The 14,954-nt window shown below is 59.4% G+C and overlaps 1 protein-coding gene across 2 annotated transcripts; it reads left to right on the top strand.

Annotated features, from left to right (window-relative positions):
- The first annotated feature begins 2,034 nt into the window (after positions 1-2,034).
- On the top strand, positions 2,035-14,601 carry DNMT3B (DNA methyltransferase 3 beta). Of its 2 annotated transcripts, XM_052684018.1 has the most exons (19): positions 2,035-2,191; positions 5,523-5,667; positions 5,951-6,054; positions 6,408-6,560; positions 6,886-7,074; positions 7,882-8,040; positions 8,534-8,641; positions 8,812-8,953; positions 9,381-9,509; positions 9,699-9,743; positions 9,976-10,055; positions 10,299-10,411; positions 10,678-10,861; positions 11,090-11,174; positions 11,384-11,529; positions 11,609-11,699; positions 11,811-12,049; positions 12,181-12,266; positions 13,160-14,601. In XM_052684018.1, exons 1-19 carry the CDS (start codon positions 2,087-2,089, stop codon positions 13,299-13,301), a joined length of 2,445 nt encoding a protein of 814 aa, XP_052539978.1. In that variant the 5' UTR covers positions 2,035-2,086; the 3' UTR covers positions 13,302-14,601. The 2 variants fall into 2 exon arrangements, with proteins under 2 accessions (XP_052539978.1, XP_052539977.1); XM_052684017.1 differs by having other exon boundaries at positions 11,609-12,049.
- Positions 14,602-14,954: the final 353 nt, after the last annotated feature.

Below are 14,954 nucleotides of genomic sequence, written 5' to 3'. Positions count from 1 at the left end.
CAATAACAAGGGAGCAGAGAAGATTATATCCCACGTGGACTCGGGATGCTTTGTCTGGGGCAGGGGACGTGCGGACTGTTTTCCTCATCCCCAGTGCAGCCTTTCCAAGTGCTCACCACTGCACGGGAAAGGAAAAGGAGGAAAAAAATATAAACTATTGCAAAACTTGTGTGGCTTTGTCCATCCACACCGTGGTGGAGGGCCGCGGGCAGGGGGATGCTCAGCCCAGAGCACCCGGCAGGGCTGGGGGGCTGCACTGTAGAGCACTGTTAGGGCTGAGCCCCGGGAGGATGTTGAGCCCTGGGGGGATGCTGAGACCCGGTGGGATGTTGAACCCCGGAGGGATGCTGAGCCCCGAGGGTGCCAGCACTGGGGATGGAGCACCACTGAGGGATGGAGACACCCGGGGGGGATAGGGGGAGTGTGTGGAACCCCGGAAAGTGGATGAGAGGCATGGCGAGGCGGTGGGAGCAGAGCCTCGAGCGATGCGGAGAGACGTGGAGCGGTGGGGGAGTGAGCGCTCGGGGCGCCGATGGCGCGGGGCACTGGTGGAATGCAGGGCACGTGGAGGAAACTCGGGCGGGGTGGTGCAGAGGAGCAGAACCTCGAGAATGCCGGGCTGCTCGGGGGGGAGCTGCGCGGCTCGGGGGCGGCGGCCGGCCAGGGGGGTGCGAACCTCGCCCTCCCCTCCCCCGCCGTGCGGCGTGGGGCGGCGGCGGCGGAGAAGGAGGAGGGGCTGCCCAGCACGGGCAGGGTTAAAGCGCCATGTAACCGGAGCGCGGGGCTGTCGGGGGGCCGGCCGGGGCGCGGGAGGCGGCGAGTGGCGGCGCGGCCCCGCTGGACGGCGCGTCCCGTCGCGGCGCAGGTGAGCGCGGGGCCGGGCACCGGCGGGAGAGCCGGGGGTTCCGGAGCCCACGGGGCAGGAGCCGCGACGCATCCTCGTGGGCGGCTTTGTTGTTCGCGGCGGCGGGGGACAATGGGGCGGGCGGGGACGCGGTACCGGAGCGCGGCGCCGGGTCTTTGCGGGAGCGTCCCGGGCCCCGGTCGCTCCGTGCCCCGTTACCGGGGCTCGCGGCACGGGGCAGAGGGCGATGGGGAGGGGCTGCGGGCAGCGGCCTCGCCGCCACTTGTTGCCGGCTCTCGGCCCCGGGAGAGCTGCGGGACTCGGCGACGGGCGCGCCCCGGGCTCCCTCCTCTCCCGGCCCCGCCGGCTCTTGTCGCAACTTCACGAGTTACCGGCGCTGCGCTCCGCGGGGCTCGGCCGGGGCTGTCACGGAGAGGGCGGGCGCTGGGCTTCTCCCGCGATGCCGGGACGGCCGAGGCACGGCAGACCACGGCAAAGCCACGGTGACTCGCGTTCCCGACGGCGAAGAGACAAGTGATGCCTTCGGGGCTGGGAGGGTCCGGGGATGCTGCGGTCATCAACCCCGCAGGCACCGGGGCAGACGGGAGGGCTTCCGGGAGCCCGCGGTGGCATTGGCCGTGCTCGACATGAACACCTTTGTTTTCCTCCCCGTGGGCCGGCGATGTGTCAGTTCATCTTTCTCTCTTTCTGCAGGAGAGCGGCTCCCGGTGGTGCCTGAAGCGTGAAGTCATCCCTCGAGCTGCGCACGGAGAGCAGCGGGCGGCCGGAGTCGGGGTGCGCTCAGCCGCGGGGCAGCGGCGGGGGGTGCTGGGGAAACACCTCCACCTCCTCCTCCTCGTCCTCCTGCCGCCGGGCCCGGGGAGATCCCGGGGAGAGAGACTGCGGGGGGTGTCCCTGCGGTGAGGCAGCACTGTGCCGGGGGCTGCGGTGACACCCTCGGGGCGAGGGGTCAGGGGACACTGGGAATGCTGTAGCCTGAAGGGGAGGACGGTAGTGTTTGAAATCGCTGCCCCGCAGGAGGATTTCCATTCCCGTCTTTCCCCGAACAGCAAAGAAGGTCGGGTTGTCCCCGCGATGGGAAGGGCGGGTGGGAGACGGGGACAGCGAGGTGTCATTGTCATCACTCCGTTCCCTTTGTGCAGGGCAGCGGGGATGCAGTAGCTGCTACCGAGGGGACCCGGGGGCCACCGCCTGCCCTGCCCGCCGGCACCGGGCACCGCGATGAGCATGGTAACGAGCCTCGAGCGGCTGGAGCAGCGGCTGGCCGTGATGGTGGCTGCCCAGGAGACTTCCCAGGCCTGGTCTTCGCTGGGAGAGGAGGGGCCGGTTTGTGGTTTTTTGTTTTGTTTTGTTTCTTTTCTTTCAAGCGAGCTTTTACGGAATGCAAAGGGGCAATGGAGCACGGGGCGGGGGGAGGGGGGCAGGGAGGGGGCACAAAAGGGCTGCGGCGGTTCGGCGGGGAGCGGGGCAGGGAGGGCAGAAAAGGAAACGGGGGGGAAAATGGAGGGAAATGCCGCAGCCCGGCGTGCGGGGAGGGAGAGCGGCAGCGGGGAAGGGGCCAGGCACAGGAAGCGGGCAGGGGAGGGGAGAGGCCGGCACGTTAATGAGCATATCTGCCCCAATGCGCTCCCTTTCTTACTAAACTGCCAACCCGGCGACTCTTTTCTTCGCAGGATTAGAGGGAAATGTTCGGTTTCGGGGAGCGTTAAAGGCCATTTGTGTTGCGTGATCACCCGGAGCCGGCTGCAGAGCCGGGGTTGGAGGGAGCCGGCCCCGACCATTGGGGGCTTTTAGTTCTTTTTGTTATTCAAACAGGGCTTGGGTGATGGCTGCCATCCCAGCCATCGCGCAGTGCTTCCCTCCAGCCTTTTGATATGCATGCCCCTGTCTGGAGGCAAAGTCCGCCCGTCTCCCCTGCAATCTCTCCACCTACTGGGGAAACCGACCTGATAAGGGCCCTTCTTCTGTTTTCTTAAGAAGGAAAACTGAAAGCGGCCCGGAGCTGCCCCGGCCCCGAGCTGGGGCCCTCCAGGTGTGCTCTGCCCGGAGCTCAGCCGGACACAAGCGGGCATTCCCGGCCGCGGGATCCCTAAGCAGTTAATGCCGTGGCACAGGCTTCAAGCAGCTTGGCAAACCGTAAAGAAGCTGGTATTGCAAAACTGGGGCGGGATCTGGAGGCAGCGGGTTTATTGTCTCCATGGGGTATGGCTGCAGGGAACGTCCCGGTCACCGAGGCAGTGTCATGGGCTGCCGGAGCGCCAGCTTCTTGGGGAGCCTCGAACATCAGAGCTGGAGTGCTGGAGTCGTTGGTTCTCCATAGGTCCTATGGGCTGTATCACCGTAGCGTCTCCCTGCTTGCATTCAGCAGGGCGAGCGCTGCGGTGCTGCTTTTCTCCTCCCCCCTGCCAGAGAGAAGCATGCGAGGGGAGTGCTCTGTTTCTTATTATTTTTGTAAGGCCCTATCTGCACATGTTGGTGTGCTTCTGCGAGGGGAGGTGAGGACAAAGAGCTCTCCAAGCTTGCAGCAGGCGGAGCTGAATGGACCGGGGTGACTGTGCTGGAGGTGCACGGCTCTGTGTCCTGGTACAGAAGCTGGCATGGGGAAGAGAAGGAATGGGGATGGCTGCCCAGGCGAAGCCGAGAGTTTAGCTAGCTTTGCAGCCTGTGTTTTGGTATAATGTTCTCTTTCCCGCTTGCGTATCAGAGGATGGTGATGAGATGTCCTTGAGTGATCCCAGGCTGTGCAGCTGGAGGAGTGCACGGAGCAAGCAGGCCCCTGGGGCTGTCCTCCCCACACCTCAGAGCCACGTGTCCCCATCCCTTGCTGCCTTTCTCTGTCACATTTCCTGGCACTGTCCCCGTCCATCGCCTGTACTGAAGAGAGCAGCGTGTCTGCGCTCAGTTTATGGGATTCTGAGTTAGACATGTTTGTGAGATGCTCTGGTTAGGGTTAAGATGCTCTGGTTTTACTGGCAGCATCACTGCTGCCGATGATTTGGGGCTGGGGAGAAAATCCCCAGCAGTTGCTGTTGTGGGGCTGTGTCTGCAAGCGTCCAGGGCAGCTGGGGGCACACGGTGAGTCTGGGCAGCTCCTGGGAGTTCTTCACTAGTCTGGGAGCAGATGTGCTGCAGCAGTGGGATTTCTGTGCACAGCTGTAGGGCTTTATGTGGTTCAGGCTCCCGCCAGTGCAGTTTCCCTCCTCGTCCCTTTGTTACAGAGCCGTGTCTCTGGTGGGGGGAGGATGTGTGCCTGGGGTCCCTGCCCGGAGTGGTGGCGGCCAGGCACCTGATTCCCCTCGCATTTGGGTTTTACCGGGGTTTTAATGCAACCCTCTGCATCCAAAACATCAAACCCCGACTGGTCTTTGTTTGCCAGAGGTGCTGACAGATGATCTCAAAGCAGAAATCTCAATTGTTAGTGAAGCAGTCGGAGGCGATGCTGAGAGCGGGAGCGCTGGGGAAGGGGCGGCTGGGCTGGAGCCCGGGGCTGGGGGTGGGGGCTGCAATGCATCCTCCCCCCCCCCCCAGGGCCTTGGAGGGGTGAAGCCGTTCGCTCCCCGACTCCTCGAGCTGATCTGCGTGCTCCTGAAATGACGGCGCTGGCGAAGGGGCAAGTCGCAGCACAGACCCATAGCCAGGCAATGAGGCAGCTTCGTTAGCACCGTCCTGGGTGCCTCTGGGAGAGACTGGGAGCTTCTGGGAGCTGGCGCTTCCGAAAACACGATCCAGGAAGGGCACCCGCGGGGAGGCAGAGGCGGCGGGCGCAGGCGAGGCGTGTCCCACTGCTCCTGGAGCCCTCCGCTTCCAGCGCTGCTGCTGTGAAATGGCTGCTGCGGGGCAGGGGGTGCTGCTGGGGGAATGGGAGAGGTCTCCGTGGCGGGAATGTTTGGCAACGCCCAGCTCGGGCTCAGCGTCGCTTTGCTCTTTTGGGGTCAATCTGCCTTTGGCCTCGGAGCTCCTGGAGGTTTCGGCTTTGCGGGGGTCTCGTGAAAGTGTGGCTAGTGTGGCTACAGCTGCTGCGGGGAGCTGGGAGCTGCCTGACCCTGCGTGAGGAGCGGCAGGGCCGGCTGACGTGCAAATGGCTGCAGATGCAGATGTTTGCACCGGCCCGCGTGCCTCTCGGGGGGCTGAGCAGGGCAGGCACAGGACTTTGGCCCCACGGTGCTGCTGGCTGTGCCCGGTCTGCAGTGCTCACCCACTGCTGCAGCTGTGGGTTGTGCAGGGCAGGAGCTCAGTGCGTGGGGCTGGGGGCTGGGGGCAGGATTGTCCCCACGTGCCGCATGCATGGAGGGCGTGGGAAGGGTCTGAGCCACGGCTGGGCACAGCACAGAGCTTGGGAGTGCTCCATGGACACGTGGGGCTGGGAATAGCTCTGGGAATAGCCCTGGTGCTTCTCTAGGGGCAAATGTGTTGGGTGGTGGAGCTGGTGAATCTGCAGGGCCACGTCCAGGGAAGTTTTGTCCAGGTGCCCATCAGCACCCAGTGTTAGTGCAGATGCATCGCCAGCCAGAGCCTTCTGCCTGCCCTGGGTGCTGTAGGAGAGCTGCTAAGGGAATAGGCTGTGCCTGGCCTGAATAGTTCACACAACCTGCTCTGCCTTTCCCAGCCAGAGGGCTCTCTGGCTGGCTAAGTTTACGATCCCCTATTGCTTCCACAGGCAGCCATGAAAAAGGAGAAGAGCCATGGCCGGGATGAGGCGGACTGCAGGGCAGAGCTGATCCTTTTCGACAGGGACTGCACTGATCCCACTAAGGACACAGCTGCCCTGCTGCTGGAGGCCAGTGGGAAGCCCAGCACCCCAGGTAAGTGGGACTGGGAGGTCCAAGCTGTGTGCTGCTGGGGTCAGGATGTGCCCCAGCTTTATAGTGCTTGAATTGTGGTGCCCAGATTCTGGCTCTTGGTTGGCCAGATTGTGGGAGAGTTTCTGCTTTGGAAAGGGAATGAATAGCAAACTTGATCAGGCTATCAAAAGTGTTGCTCTCACTGCGTTGTCTGAAAGATGAGGCTTCAATCTCTTCTCATCCCAACACACCACTCTCATGAGATCAGCTCATGGAGCTGAGTCTGCTCTGCTCCCTTGCACAGATGCTGGGAGCCTGGGGCTGGCACCCCTGAAGAACAAGAGGGTGAGCAAAGACCTGTCCAAGGAGGAGCTGTCCTGGCCTCTCACACTGATGGAACCGCAGGAGGTGAGTGCAGATTGGAGATCTGCCCGTGACTGTGAGGCTTTGAAAAGAAAGAGCCATAAATTCAGCCGGGGTGACAATTCTGCGTTCCCACAGTGCCACGTGCAGGGGCTGCTCACTCACAGAGCCCTGCTGTAAAAATCTCACTTCATTTCGAAAGTGCTGTGCCGGATGCCAGAAGCATGCCTGGTTTGGGCTGCTGCAAACCACAGGGGAAAAGCTGCCCTCAGTGCCTCCAGGCTGTGGGGTTGAGCATACTGTGGGGTGTGCAAGTTCTGTTCGGGGTCTACCCTGTGCCCTCATCTCCAGTGCTGTCTGTGTCCCCGTGAGCTGCTCACCTCTGCTCCTTCCTACAGGTGCGGCCTCGAGGCAGTGCTGGCTGGGAGAGCAGCCTCCGGCAGAAGCCCCCCGTCCGCCTCATCTTCCAGGCAGGGCAGACCCCCCACGAGGTGCAGATCAAGGAAACGAGCAGCGTGGAGGCTCTCAGGGAACTGCCGGCTCCGCTGCGGGTGAGAGCTGAGGGACCTGGAGCTGTCTGCATGGCTGGGGGTGGCCTGAGTGCCACATGCCCCGTGCCTCAGTTTCCCTCTGTGATGTGTGTGTGCCTTTGAGTTGGGTGCTTTGACTGCCTGGGGTGAAATGAAGGGAGGAAAGCAAGAGCTGGCCTTTTTGCTGTGTGTCGTACGCACGAAGCAGTGCTCCCTTAGCTGCACCCAGCCCTGGACCCTCTGATCCCAACCGCAGAGGCTGGGGGTCGTGCTGTGCTGTAGGGACAAAGTGGTGGGGGCTGCTCCCTGTTCCCAGTGGGTTCTCACACCGCTCCCTCCCACACAGAGCTCCCGGAGGAGGACGGCCATGCCTGTGCTCACCACCATCGACCTGACGGAGGAAGACTCACGGGACTCATCGCAGAGCAGCAGCACGCTGTCGGGGAGCAGCTCCCAGGAGGGCCAGAACGGTTCCACTGAGCTGGTGGCAGAGGAGCCAGAGAGCCGGGATGCAGGGATTGCGCTGGAGTACCAGGTAGAGGGGAGGCTGTGCTCTTCCAGCACCTCCTTCTTGTGCTGGGTGGAGGGAAGGTGGTGGGTCTGTGCCCGCTGGGTGCTGGCAGCAGGGGCTGTGCCACAGCGCTGAGCATTCTCTACTGTGTGCAGCTCAGCACTGCCAGCAGCCCTGAGTGCAGCACGTGCCTGCTGGCAGCTGTGCCTGCTGGGATGGGCGGCTTCCTGCCCGCAGAATGCCTTTCTGTTGGGAGATGCTGAAAAGGGGGAGTGAAAGCGGAGTGATTTGGTGCCTGATGGCATCAGGGCAGGGCCTGAGACTTGCAGGAATTGGGCAATTGCTTTTGGCTGAATAATTAGGTGCCTAATAGCTGAACAAAACTTGAAGGAGTGCTCTACTCATGAGACAACAGCTCCTGTGGGAAGATCCTGGAGCCAGTGCAGTGCCGGGCTGCCTGCTGGAGGTTCTCAGCCACACCAACTAACTGTCCCAGCTCTGTATTTGCTCTCTTTGCTTTGCCTTGGTTCCTGCTGTGCCCTGGGGGCAGCAGAGGAGGGTGGGTGCCCTCTCACTGTGCTGCAGACAGATGAATGGGTTGTTGCCCCATGAGCAGGAGCTGCCTGGGACATGGGACCCAGCCCCAGCTGCCTCAGAGCATTCAGGAAGTCTGAGGACTGGCAGCATCCTTGCAGAGCTCCACACGAGTGCTGTTGCAGCTCTGCATGGTGCCCAACTGTTCCTCTGCAGCAGCCCAGGGCGTCCTTGTGTGGGTGCTGGGACAAAGCGTGAGTGCTTCTGGTTCATCTGTGTGTTATCCTTTGCTTTCAGGACGGGAAGGAATTTGGAATCGGGGAGCTTGTCTGGGGGAAGATCAAGGGTTTCTCCTGGTGGCCAGCGATCGTCGTTTCCTACAGAGCCACGTCCAAGCGCCAGGCGGTGTCGGGCATGCGATGGGTGCAGTGGTTTGGGGACGGGAAGTTCTCCGAGGTGAGCATGCTGCTTCTGGCTGGGGATGGGCTGGAGCCCCTCCTGTGCCAACCCCTGTGATCTGTGCCCATTTATGCTGCTGCCTGTGCCTGGGGCTGGGTGTGTGTGTCCAGCTGCAGCCTCCCCGGAGCAGGGAGTGCGGCGCTTTGCAATCTGCAGCTCTGGGATGCTCTCCTGACTCTGATGCTGGCAGCCCGTCCCCTTCCCATCTTCCTTCCTGGTTTGTCCCAGCTGTCCCCCCTCACTCCGTGCCCTGCTGAGCACTGCCCTCCCACAGCCCCATGCTGGGTGCCATGCTGCAGAGGCTCAGTGCCAGCAGAGGGTGCACACAGCCTATCATAGCCACGTGTGCAATGATTCCTCTGTCCTCCCTTCCTGCTGCAGCGTGGCTTGCTCCATGCAAAGCTACTGCTATCTTTTCTGCCAGAGCTGTACCATGCTATATGGGGACAGGAGCAAGTTGTGTCACTGAGTTTTTGTCCCTCTGTCCCAGGTTTCTGCAGACAAGCTGGTAGGACTGATGGCCTTCAGACAGCATTTCAATACTGCCACATTCAATAAGCTGGTCTCCTACCGCCGAGCCATATACCATGCCCTGGAGGTATAACTGCAGAGCAGAACTGGGCTCTATAGGGAGCACAGGGTGGGGGGCAGCTGGGGTTGGTGTGGCCATGGCACTCCCAGTGCTGGAATCTGGCAGCTGCTGCTGGGAATGGGAGGGGACCATCCCCCCGTGCCTTGTCACTGTGCTTCACTGCCCTCCTCTTGCAGGTTGCCCGGAGCCGCTCAGGGAAGACTTTCACATCTGCCCCTGGGGAGTCCCTGGAGGAGCAGCTGAAGCCCATGATCGACTGGGCACTCACTGGCTTCAAACCACTGGGTGTGAAAGGGCTGCAGCCCCCCAAAAGCTCAGGTGGGCTGGTGGTAGGAGCTGGGCATGGTGCTGGGGGCTCCAAAAAGCACGCTGAAGCATTCTCCAAAATGTTGCTGTTGGCAATGAAATGTGATCTGTGGCCACCTTGGGGCTGTAGATCTGGGGGCAGCAGTGGAAGCACAGGCCCCATGGGGAAGGGATCAAACAAGGTCAGGGTCCCACTCAGCTCCTCCCTCAGTTCATCTGCTGAGAGGAGGAAGAAGGAGCAAAAATGGTAGTTCTGCCCTGCAGTGGATGCCAGTAGGCAGAGATGATCTCTGCTGATTTGCAGGGTTGTGGCATCCCATATGAGCACTGCACCCTGGGGTGAGCCGGAGCCTCGAGGAAGGGTTCTGGGGTGGGACTGTGACAAAGCTCAGGGCTGATGTCCCCATGTGTCCCCACTGGAGCTGCCTGTCCCTTGCAGAAAACGGGGTCCTGAGGAACGGCACAGAGGAGGTGCTGTGCCTCGAGCATTGTCCTCCCACCAAGAGGCTGAAGAGCAACCCCTGCAACAGCAGCAAGGAGCAGCGCATGGAGGAGGACCAGACTCGAGGTACTGGGATGTGGTGTGGGCTTGGTTGGGATGGGATGGGTTCCTAAATAAATAAACCCTCTATGATCTGGCTGGACTTAAAGGCCGAACTGTGACTGCAGAACTGCAAGTCAGGCTCTGTTATCTGCTCAGTATGAAAGTTACTTTATGGAATGCTAAATCTTTTTTTTGTTTGTTTGTTTTTTAAAGAACAAATGGTTTCTGAAGTTACAAACAACAGTGGGAGTCTGGAAGGTAAGCATTTGCCTGTTCCATCCTGATACAAGAGCTGGGAATGGTGGAAGTGCTGGAGGGCGGCACTAGAGAGAATTCATCGGTCCTTTTTTAAATGCACTGTGCTAAGCTGGGGACAGGGCTGCAAGGCTGGGACCTGCACACAGCTGAGGCGATGTCCCCAGCCCCACTTGGTCCCTTGGCCACGGGCTGTAAGGAGCCATGGGATGAGTGGAGCTCTCTGTGCCCTCAGACAGCTGCTTGTCATGCGGGAGGAGGAACCCAGCCACCTTTCACCCGCTGTTTGAGGGGGGCCTGTGCCACACCTGCAGGGTAAGAGCGGCCAGCAGGGCTGCAGTCATCGGGTTGGGAATGGGATGGGGATGGTAGGGGAAACTGCCAGACCTGAACCTGCCATGCTCACCTCAGGGTCATCCCTTGGCATGGTCCCCTCTGAGTTCCCTGCATGCTGTGGGTGGTGCCCAGGAGGCACTGGTGATGCACATCTCTGAACTGTGGGCTGGGGGGGAGCTGAGTACAGATCCTGATGCTCTCTTCCCATCTGCCCTCTGCCAGGATAGATTCCTGGAGCTCTTCTACATGTATGACGAAGATGGCTACCAGTCCTACTGCACCGTGTGCTGCGAGGGCAAGGAGCTGCTCCTCTGCAGCAATGCCAGCTGCTGCAGGTGGGTCCCCTGTGCCTTGGTAGTCCCTGCAGAGCTTGGTGCTGGGCTGGGGGTCAGGGAGGGCACTACACTGGGGCAAAACAGAGCTGGCTGTACTTGGACAGGTCCTGGGGAGGGTGGTAGGAGATTTACCCAGGCCTAAGTCATCAGTCTGTGTCAGCAGCCCTAAATCCTGAGATGCTGTCAGTCAGGGAGAGCATCCTTCAAAATGGGACAGGGCTGTAGGAGAAGCTGGGCTGACACTCAGAGGTGCTGTGTCTGGGCAGGTGCTTCTGTGTGGAATGCCTGGAGGTCCTGGTGGGACGAGGCTCGTCAGCCAAGGCGAAAGAGCAGGAGCCTTGGAACTGTTACATGTGCCAACCCCAGAGGAGCTACGGGGTGCTGCAGCGCCGGCAGGACTGGAGCTCACGTCTGCAGGACTTCTTCACCAGTGACAAGGGGCAGGAATATGTAAGGGCTGAGGGCAGTGAGCCTGGTGCACAGGGTTAGGGGAGAGGGGTTAATGGTCCTGGCCCTGCCTCAATCTCATCTAGGCCATCCAGGTGTGCTGGGCTCATCCCCCCCATGGATGCTCCCTGCGAAGGGAACTGAACTTGGGGAGCGCTGCAGCACTGCCCTGAGCTGCGCAGGGCTCTGCTGCAAGGGGAAACAGGGTCTCACGGCTGTCTTCCATTACAGGATGCACCGAAAATCTACCCAGCGGTGCCACCAGCCAAGAGGAGACCCATCAGAGTGCTCTCTCTGTTTGATGGCATAGCAACAGGTGAGGTGCTGGAAGAAGGTGTTCTGATAGCTTCAAGCCTATCAGAAAGCTTGGGGAGAAGGGGATGGGGCAGGTGCATCCCCATCGATGGAAGCAGGGAGGAGAGCAGGGGGTGGGGATGGTGCCCACAGGCTGTGCTGGGTGCACTGGCTGCACTGTGGGCACTGTGGTCCCATTGCAAAGCCTTCAGCCCCCCCATCCCCGGGCAGGGTACCTGGTGCTGAAGGACCTGGGCATCCAAGTGGAGAAGTACATCGCCTCCGAGATCTGCGAGGACCCCCTGGCAGTGGGCACCGTGCGGCACGAGGGCAACATCACTTACGTGCACGACGTCAGGAACATCACCAAGAGAAATGTGAGCTGCGCTGCTCTTGGCTCAGGGAGGGTTGGCTAGGTGCTGTGCCCCGATAACCAGCTCTGTCTGCCCGCTGCAGATCGAGGAGTGGGGTCCCTTTGACCTGGTGATCGGCGGCAGCCCCTGTAACGACCTCTCGCTCGCCAGCCCGCCCAGGAAGGCTCCGTACGGTGAGGCTGTTTGGCCCCACGGGGCTGGGAGCCCCCAGGCTGCCTGGGGCCGGCGACGCAGTTGTGCGGTGGCTCCGTCCGGGGATGCGTGCCAAGCGCTGTCTCCCCCAGGCCCACCAGAGCCCGTCCCCACGCCTCAGCCAAACCTGCGGGGCCGCGGGCGGTCCCCTCCTAACACCCCTGCTGGGTCCCCCCGCACGGAGGGCACCGGGCGGCTCTTCTTCGAATTCTACCATCTGCTCAACTACGCCCGTCCCAAGGCTGGAGAGGAGCGGCCCTTCTTCTGGATGTTTGAGAACGTGGTGGCCATGAGGGTCAACGACAAGAGGGACATTTCTCGGTTCCTGGAGGTAGGGATCGCTGCGGCTTTGGGAAGGGCGCAGGAATGGGGCTCCCACACTTACCTGTGCAAGGCTGCTCCCAGCAAAAAAAAAAAGCCCTGATCCCTCTGCTAACTTGCTTTCCTTCTCTCGGGCTGCAGTGTAACCCTGTTATGATCGACGCTATCAAGATATCGGCTGCGCACAGAGCACGCTACTTCTGGGGCAACCTCCCAGGGATGAACAGGTAACGTTCAGCCATGGTTGCACTTTGTTTGTGGTACTTGCAAGGTCCTGTGCTGCTTGACCCTGCAGTGTTGCTGTCCCCACAGCTGCAGCCACTGTAGGGAAGTGCTGCTGCTGTGCACAGTGCTTGGATGTGTGCGGAGCTGAGCCCAGCTCGAGGCTCTATTCATGACTTATAGCAACCCCAAATTTGCTGCAAAGTGCAACAAGATGAGTAGAGCAGACTGCAATTGCTAGCAGTCCTGCACCCCACATGCACAAGGCTGAGTTTTTGCTTACTAAGGCCTCAGCCAGCAAACAGGCTCATTTTTTTTTTCACTTGTTTATATTTAAATTGCCAATATTTATGAGAGAATTGAAACTAATTAAAGCTGAGCCAGAGGCATGCAGGGATTTGAAAGTTAAACAGCAATTACTGAGCCATTGTCAGGCCGTGCCCTTGGAGATGTGGCAGTTGAACTCCCATCCAAGCAGTGGGAGCACCGGTGTTAGCCAGAGGATCCTGGGGCAGTGCTGGGAGGTCTCATGGTGCAGGGTCCGTGGGATCAAGGCTCCTCTGAAGGTGTTACCGGGAAAAATGGGCAGTGGTGACATGGGCTGACATTGAACAAATTGTGCAAGGTGCTCTGAGATGGGTGGGCAATAAGCACAAGCCAGGATTACTCTCTTATTTTTGACCTTAGTAAGGGAGCCTGGAGAAATGACTCCCTGCCTTCCCTTGGTTGTGGTGCCTGTCTGTGGTGCCACCAGGATCTGGTGGCTGTGGGGTGTGATGGCACTGAGGTCTGGTGGCACGTGTGGACGGTGAGGGGTGGCTGTGAAGCCGGGAGGCTGGATAGGAGCCATATGGGCACGGGGCAGCTGCTGAGCATCACCCATCCCTCTGCCCTCCAGGATCTTTGGCTTCCCCCTGCACTGCACCGACGTCTCCAACATCAGCCGCGGGGCTCGCCAGAAGCTGCTCGGAAGGTCCTGGAGCATCCCTGTCATCCAGCACCTCTTCTCCCCTCTCAAGGATTACTTTGCCTGCGAGTAGCCCACGCTGCATCCCTCGTCTCTCCGTCACAACGCAGCTCTGCTGCCCGAGGAGGGCTCAGCCCTGTGCTCACCATTCCCAGCACTGTGCCCCCCGCTGCCGCAGGGCTCGGGAAGCGCCTTCAACCAAAGAACCTGGCCAGGTGCCTTCCTGATGGGACTACAGACAGCACTGCCTGGGAAATGATGGACAAAACGAGCTTTAATCACCCAGCACAAAGCTGCGTGCATCACTGATGAGGCGAGAAGTCTCTTCCAGAGCATTGAATGTTCCACTTGAGCCCAGAGCTGGAAAGCAGTGAGTGGTGGAGGCAGCTGCTGGCGTGCTGCAAATGTGGATACAGAGCTGCTCACCTCCTAAACAAGCATAAACCTCTCTTGAAATGACTGCCAAAAATCCTCAAGCTGCAGCAGCAGGTGTGAGGGCCCCGGGTCAGGTTATGTACACTGAACATGCAGAACACGCAAACCAAATCTTTTTTTTTTTATTTTTATTTTTTAAGACCTTTTGTAAAACTTTACATTTTGTTGTTTAATGTCTATTGCTGCTTTAAGGCATTACATAAGAATGTGGAGACTCCTAGACCTGAATGTAGCTGAAACTGAACTGTGAGATGATAGAATTACTTTTCTAGTTAGGGAGATACTGTTTTATGCGTTCGGCTGTAGTTTACAGATATTCACTACGTCCTTTTCCAAGCATTTCCCTTTTTTTTTCCTGACGTTTCAAAATCCTGCTGAGTGGGTTGAATGGTTACATTGGGGCTGGAAAATCGGGCTGCAGTGACCGGAGGGGAAAATGTTCTGAGAATGAGTGCACGGGGTGGGCAGAGCGGGCAGTGTTACCACCCCCTGCTGTCACCCAGCAGCAGCCAAGGTCCATCCATGGGTGCCACCGGGGTGCCCATCCCTCTGCCACCCCATCCCATGAGTTTTGTTTCTTAAAGCCATGCGGGCTCCTCTCCGTCGCATCCTCCATTTCGTGTGCCGGATCTCGCATCCCTTCCTGTCTGATCAAAAGGAAAATAGAGAAAAAAAGGACTTGAGGAAAGCAAACAAAGATAAAAGGGGAACAAGAACGGTCCTGGCATTAAGCTGACTTGATGAGAATCGCAGTAGACAAGTCTTCCTTGGAACGCTGCCTTTTATGGTGTGCTCATAAACACGTTGCAAGGAGGTAGATCTCAGAAATGCCTTTTTAAATGCTTTGTAAAGGTTTCTAACTCTCCCTGGTGCTATTTTTTTAGTTAAAGGATTTTTGATGTCCAAAGTTTTGTGGGTTTTTATACAATCTTTTAAAATAAGAGGAAAAGAAAAAAAAACATATTGTTTTGTTGAATGTGTTTCATATGGTGTTCTGGTTTGTTTTTTTTGTACTGGGAACTCAAAACTGTGCGTTGGCCCAGCAGTTTACCGATTTTCATATGGGGAAAGGAAAGGGATCGATGATTTCGCGCTTGCCACGCAGCACCGCGGAATTAAAAGACTGAAAGCCGTGTTTCTGCGCCAGCGGGCGGCGCGCATTGCGCGCACCGCGTTCATTCATCGCCTTGCCCCGCCGGCACGCGGCATCCCGGCGAGCGCCAATGAATGGGCCGCGGAGTGGGCGGGGCTAGCAGAACCCACCAATCGCAAGCGAGCGCTCAGGAGTGGG

This window comes from Tympanuchus pallidicinctus, unplaced genomic scaffold (genome assembly GCF_026119805.1).
Source record: "Tympanuchus pallidicinctus isolate F22 unplaced genomic scaffold, pur_lepc_1.0 scaffold20, whole genome shotgun sequence".
NCBI classification, from domain to species: domain Eukaryota; kingdom Metazoa; phylum Chordata; class Aves; order Galliformes; family Phasianidae; genus Tympanuchus; species Tympanuchus pallidicinctus.
This window is presented reverse-complemented; position numbering and strand designations above follow the sequence as displayed.

Bases quoted from the DNA above. Each gene is read 5' to 3' on its own strand.
- DNMT3B (XM_052684017.1), top strand. From the start codon at position 2,087: ATGAGCATGGTAACGAGCCTCGAGCGGCTGGAGCAGCGGCTGGCCGTG. The intron at 6,055-6,407 runs GTGAGTGCAGAT...TCCTTCCTACAG, and splicing joins CACTGATGGAACCGCAGGAG to GTGCGGCCTCGAGGCAGTGC. The intron at 10,056-10,298 runs GTAAGAGCGGCC...GCCCTCTGCCAG, and splicing joins GCCTGTGCCACACCTGCAGG to GATAGATTCCTGGAGCTCTT.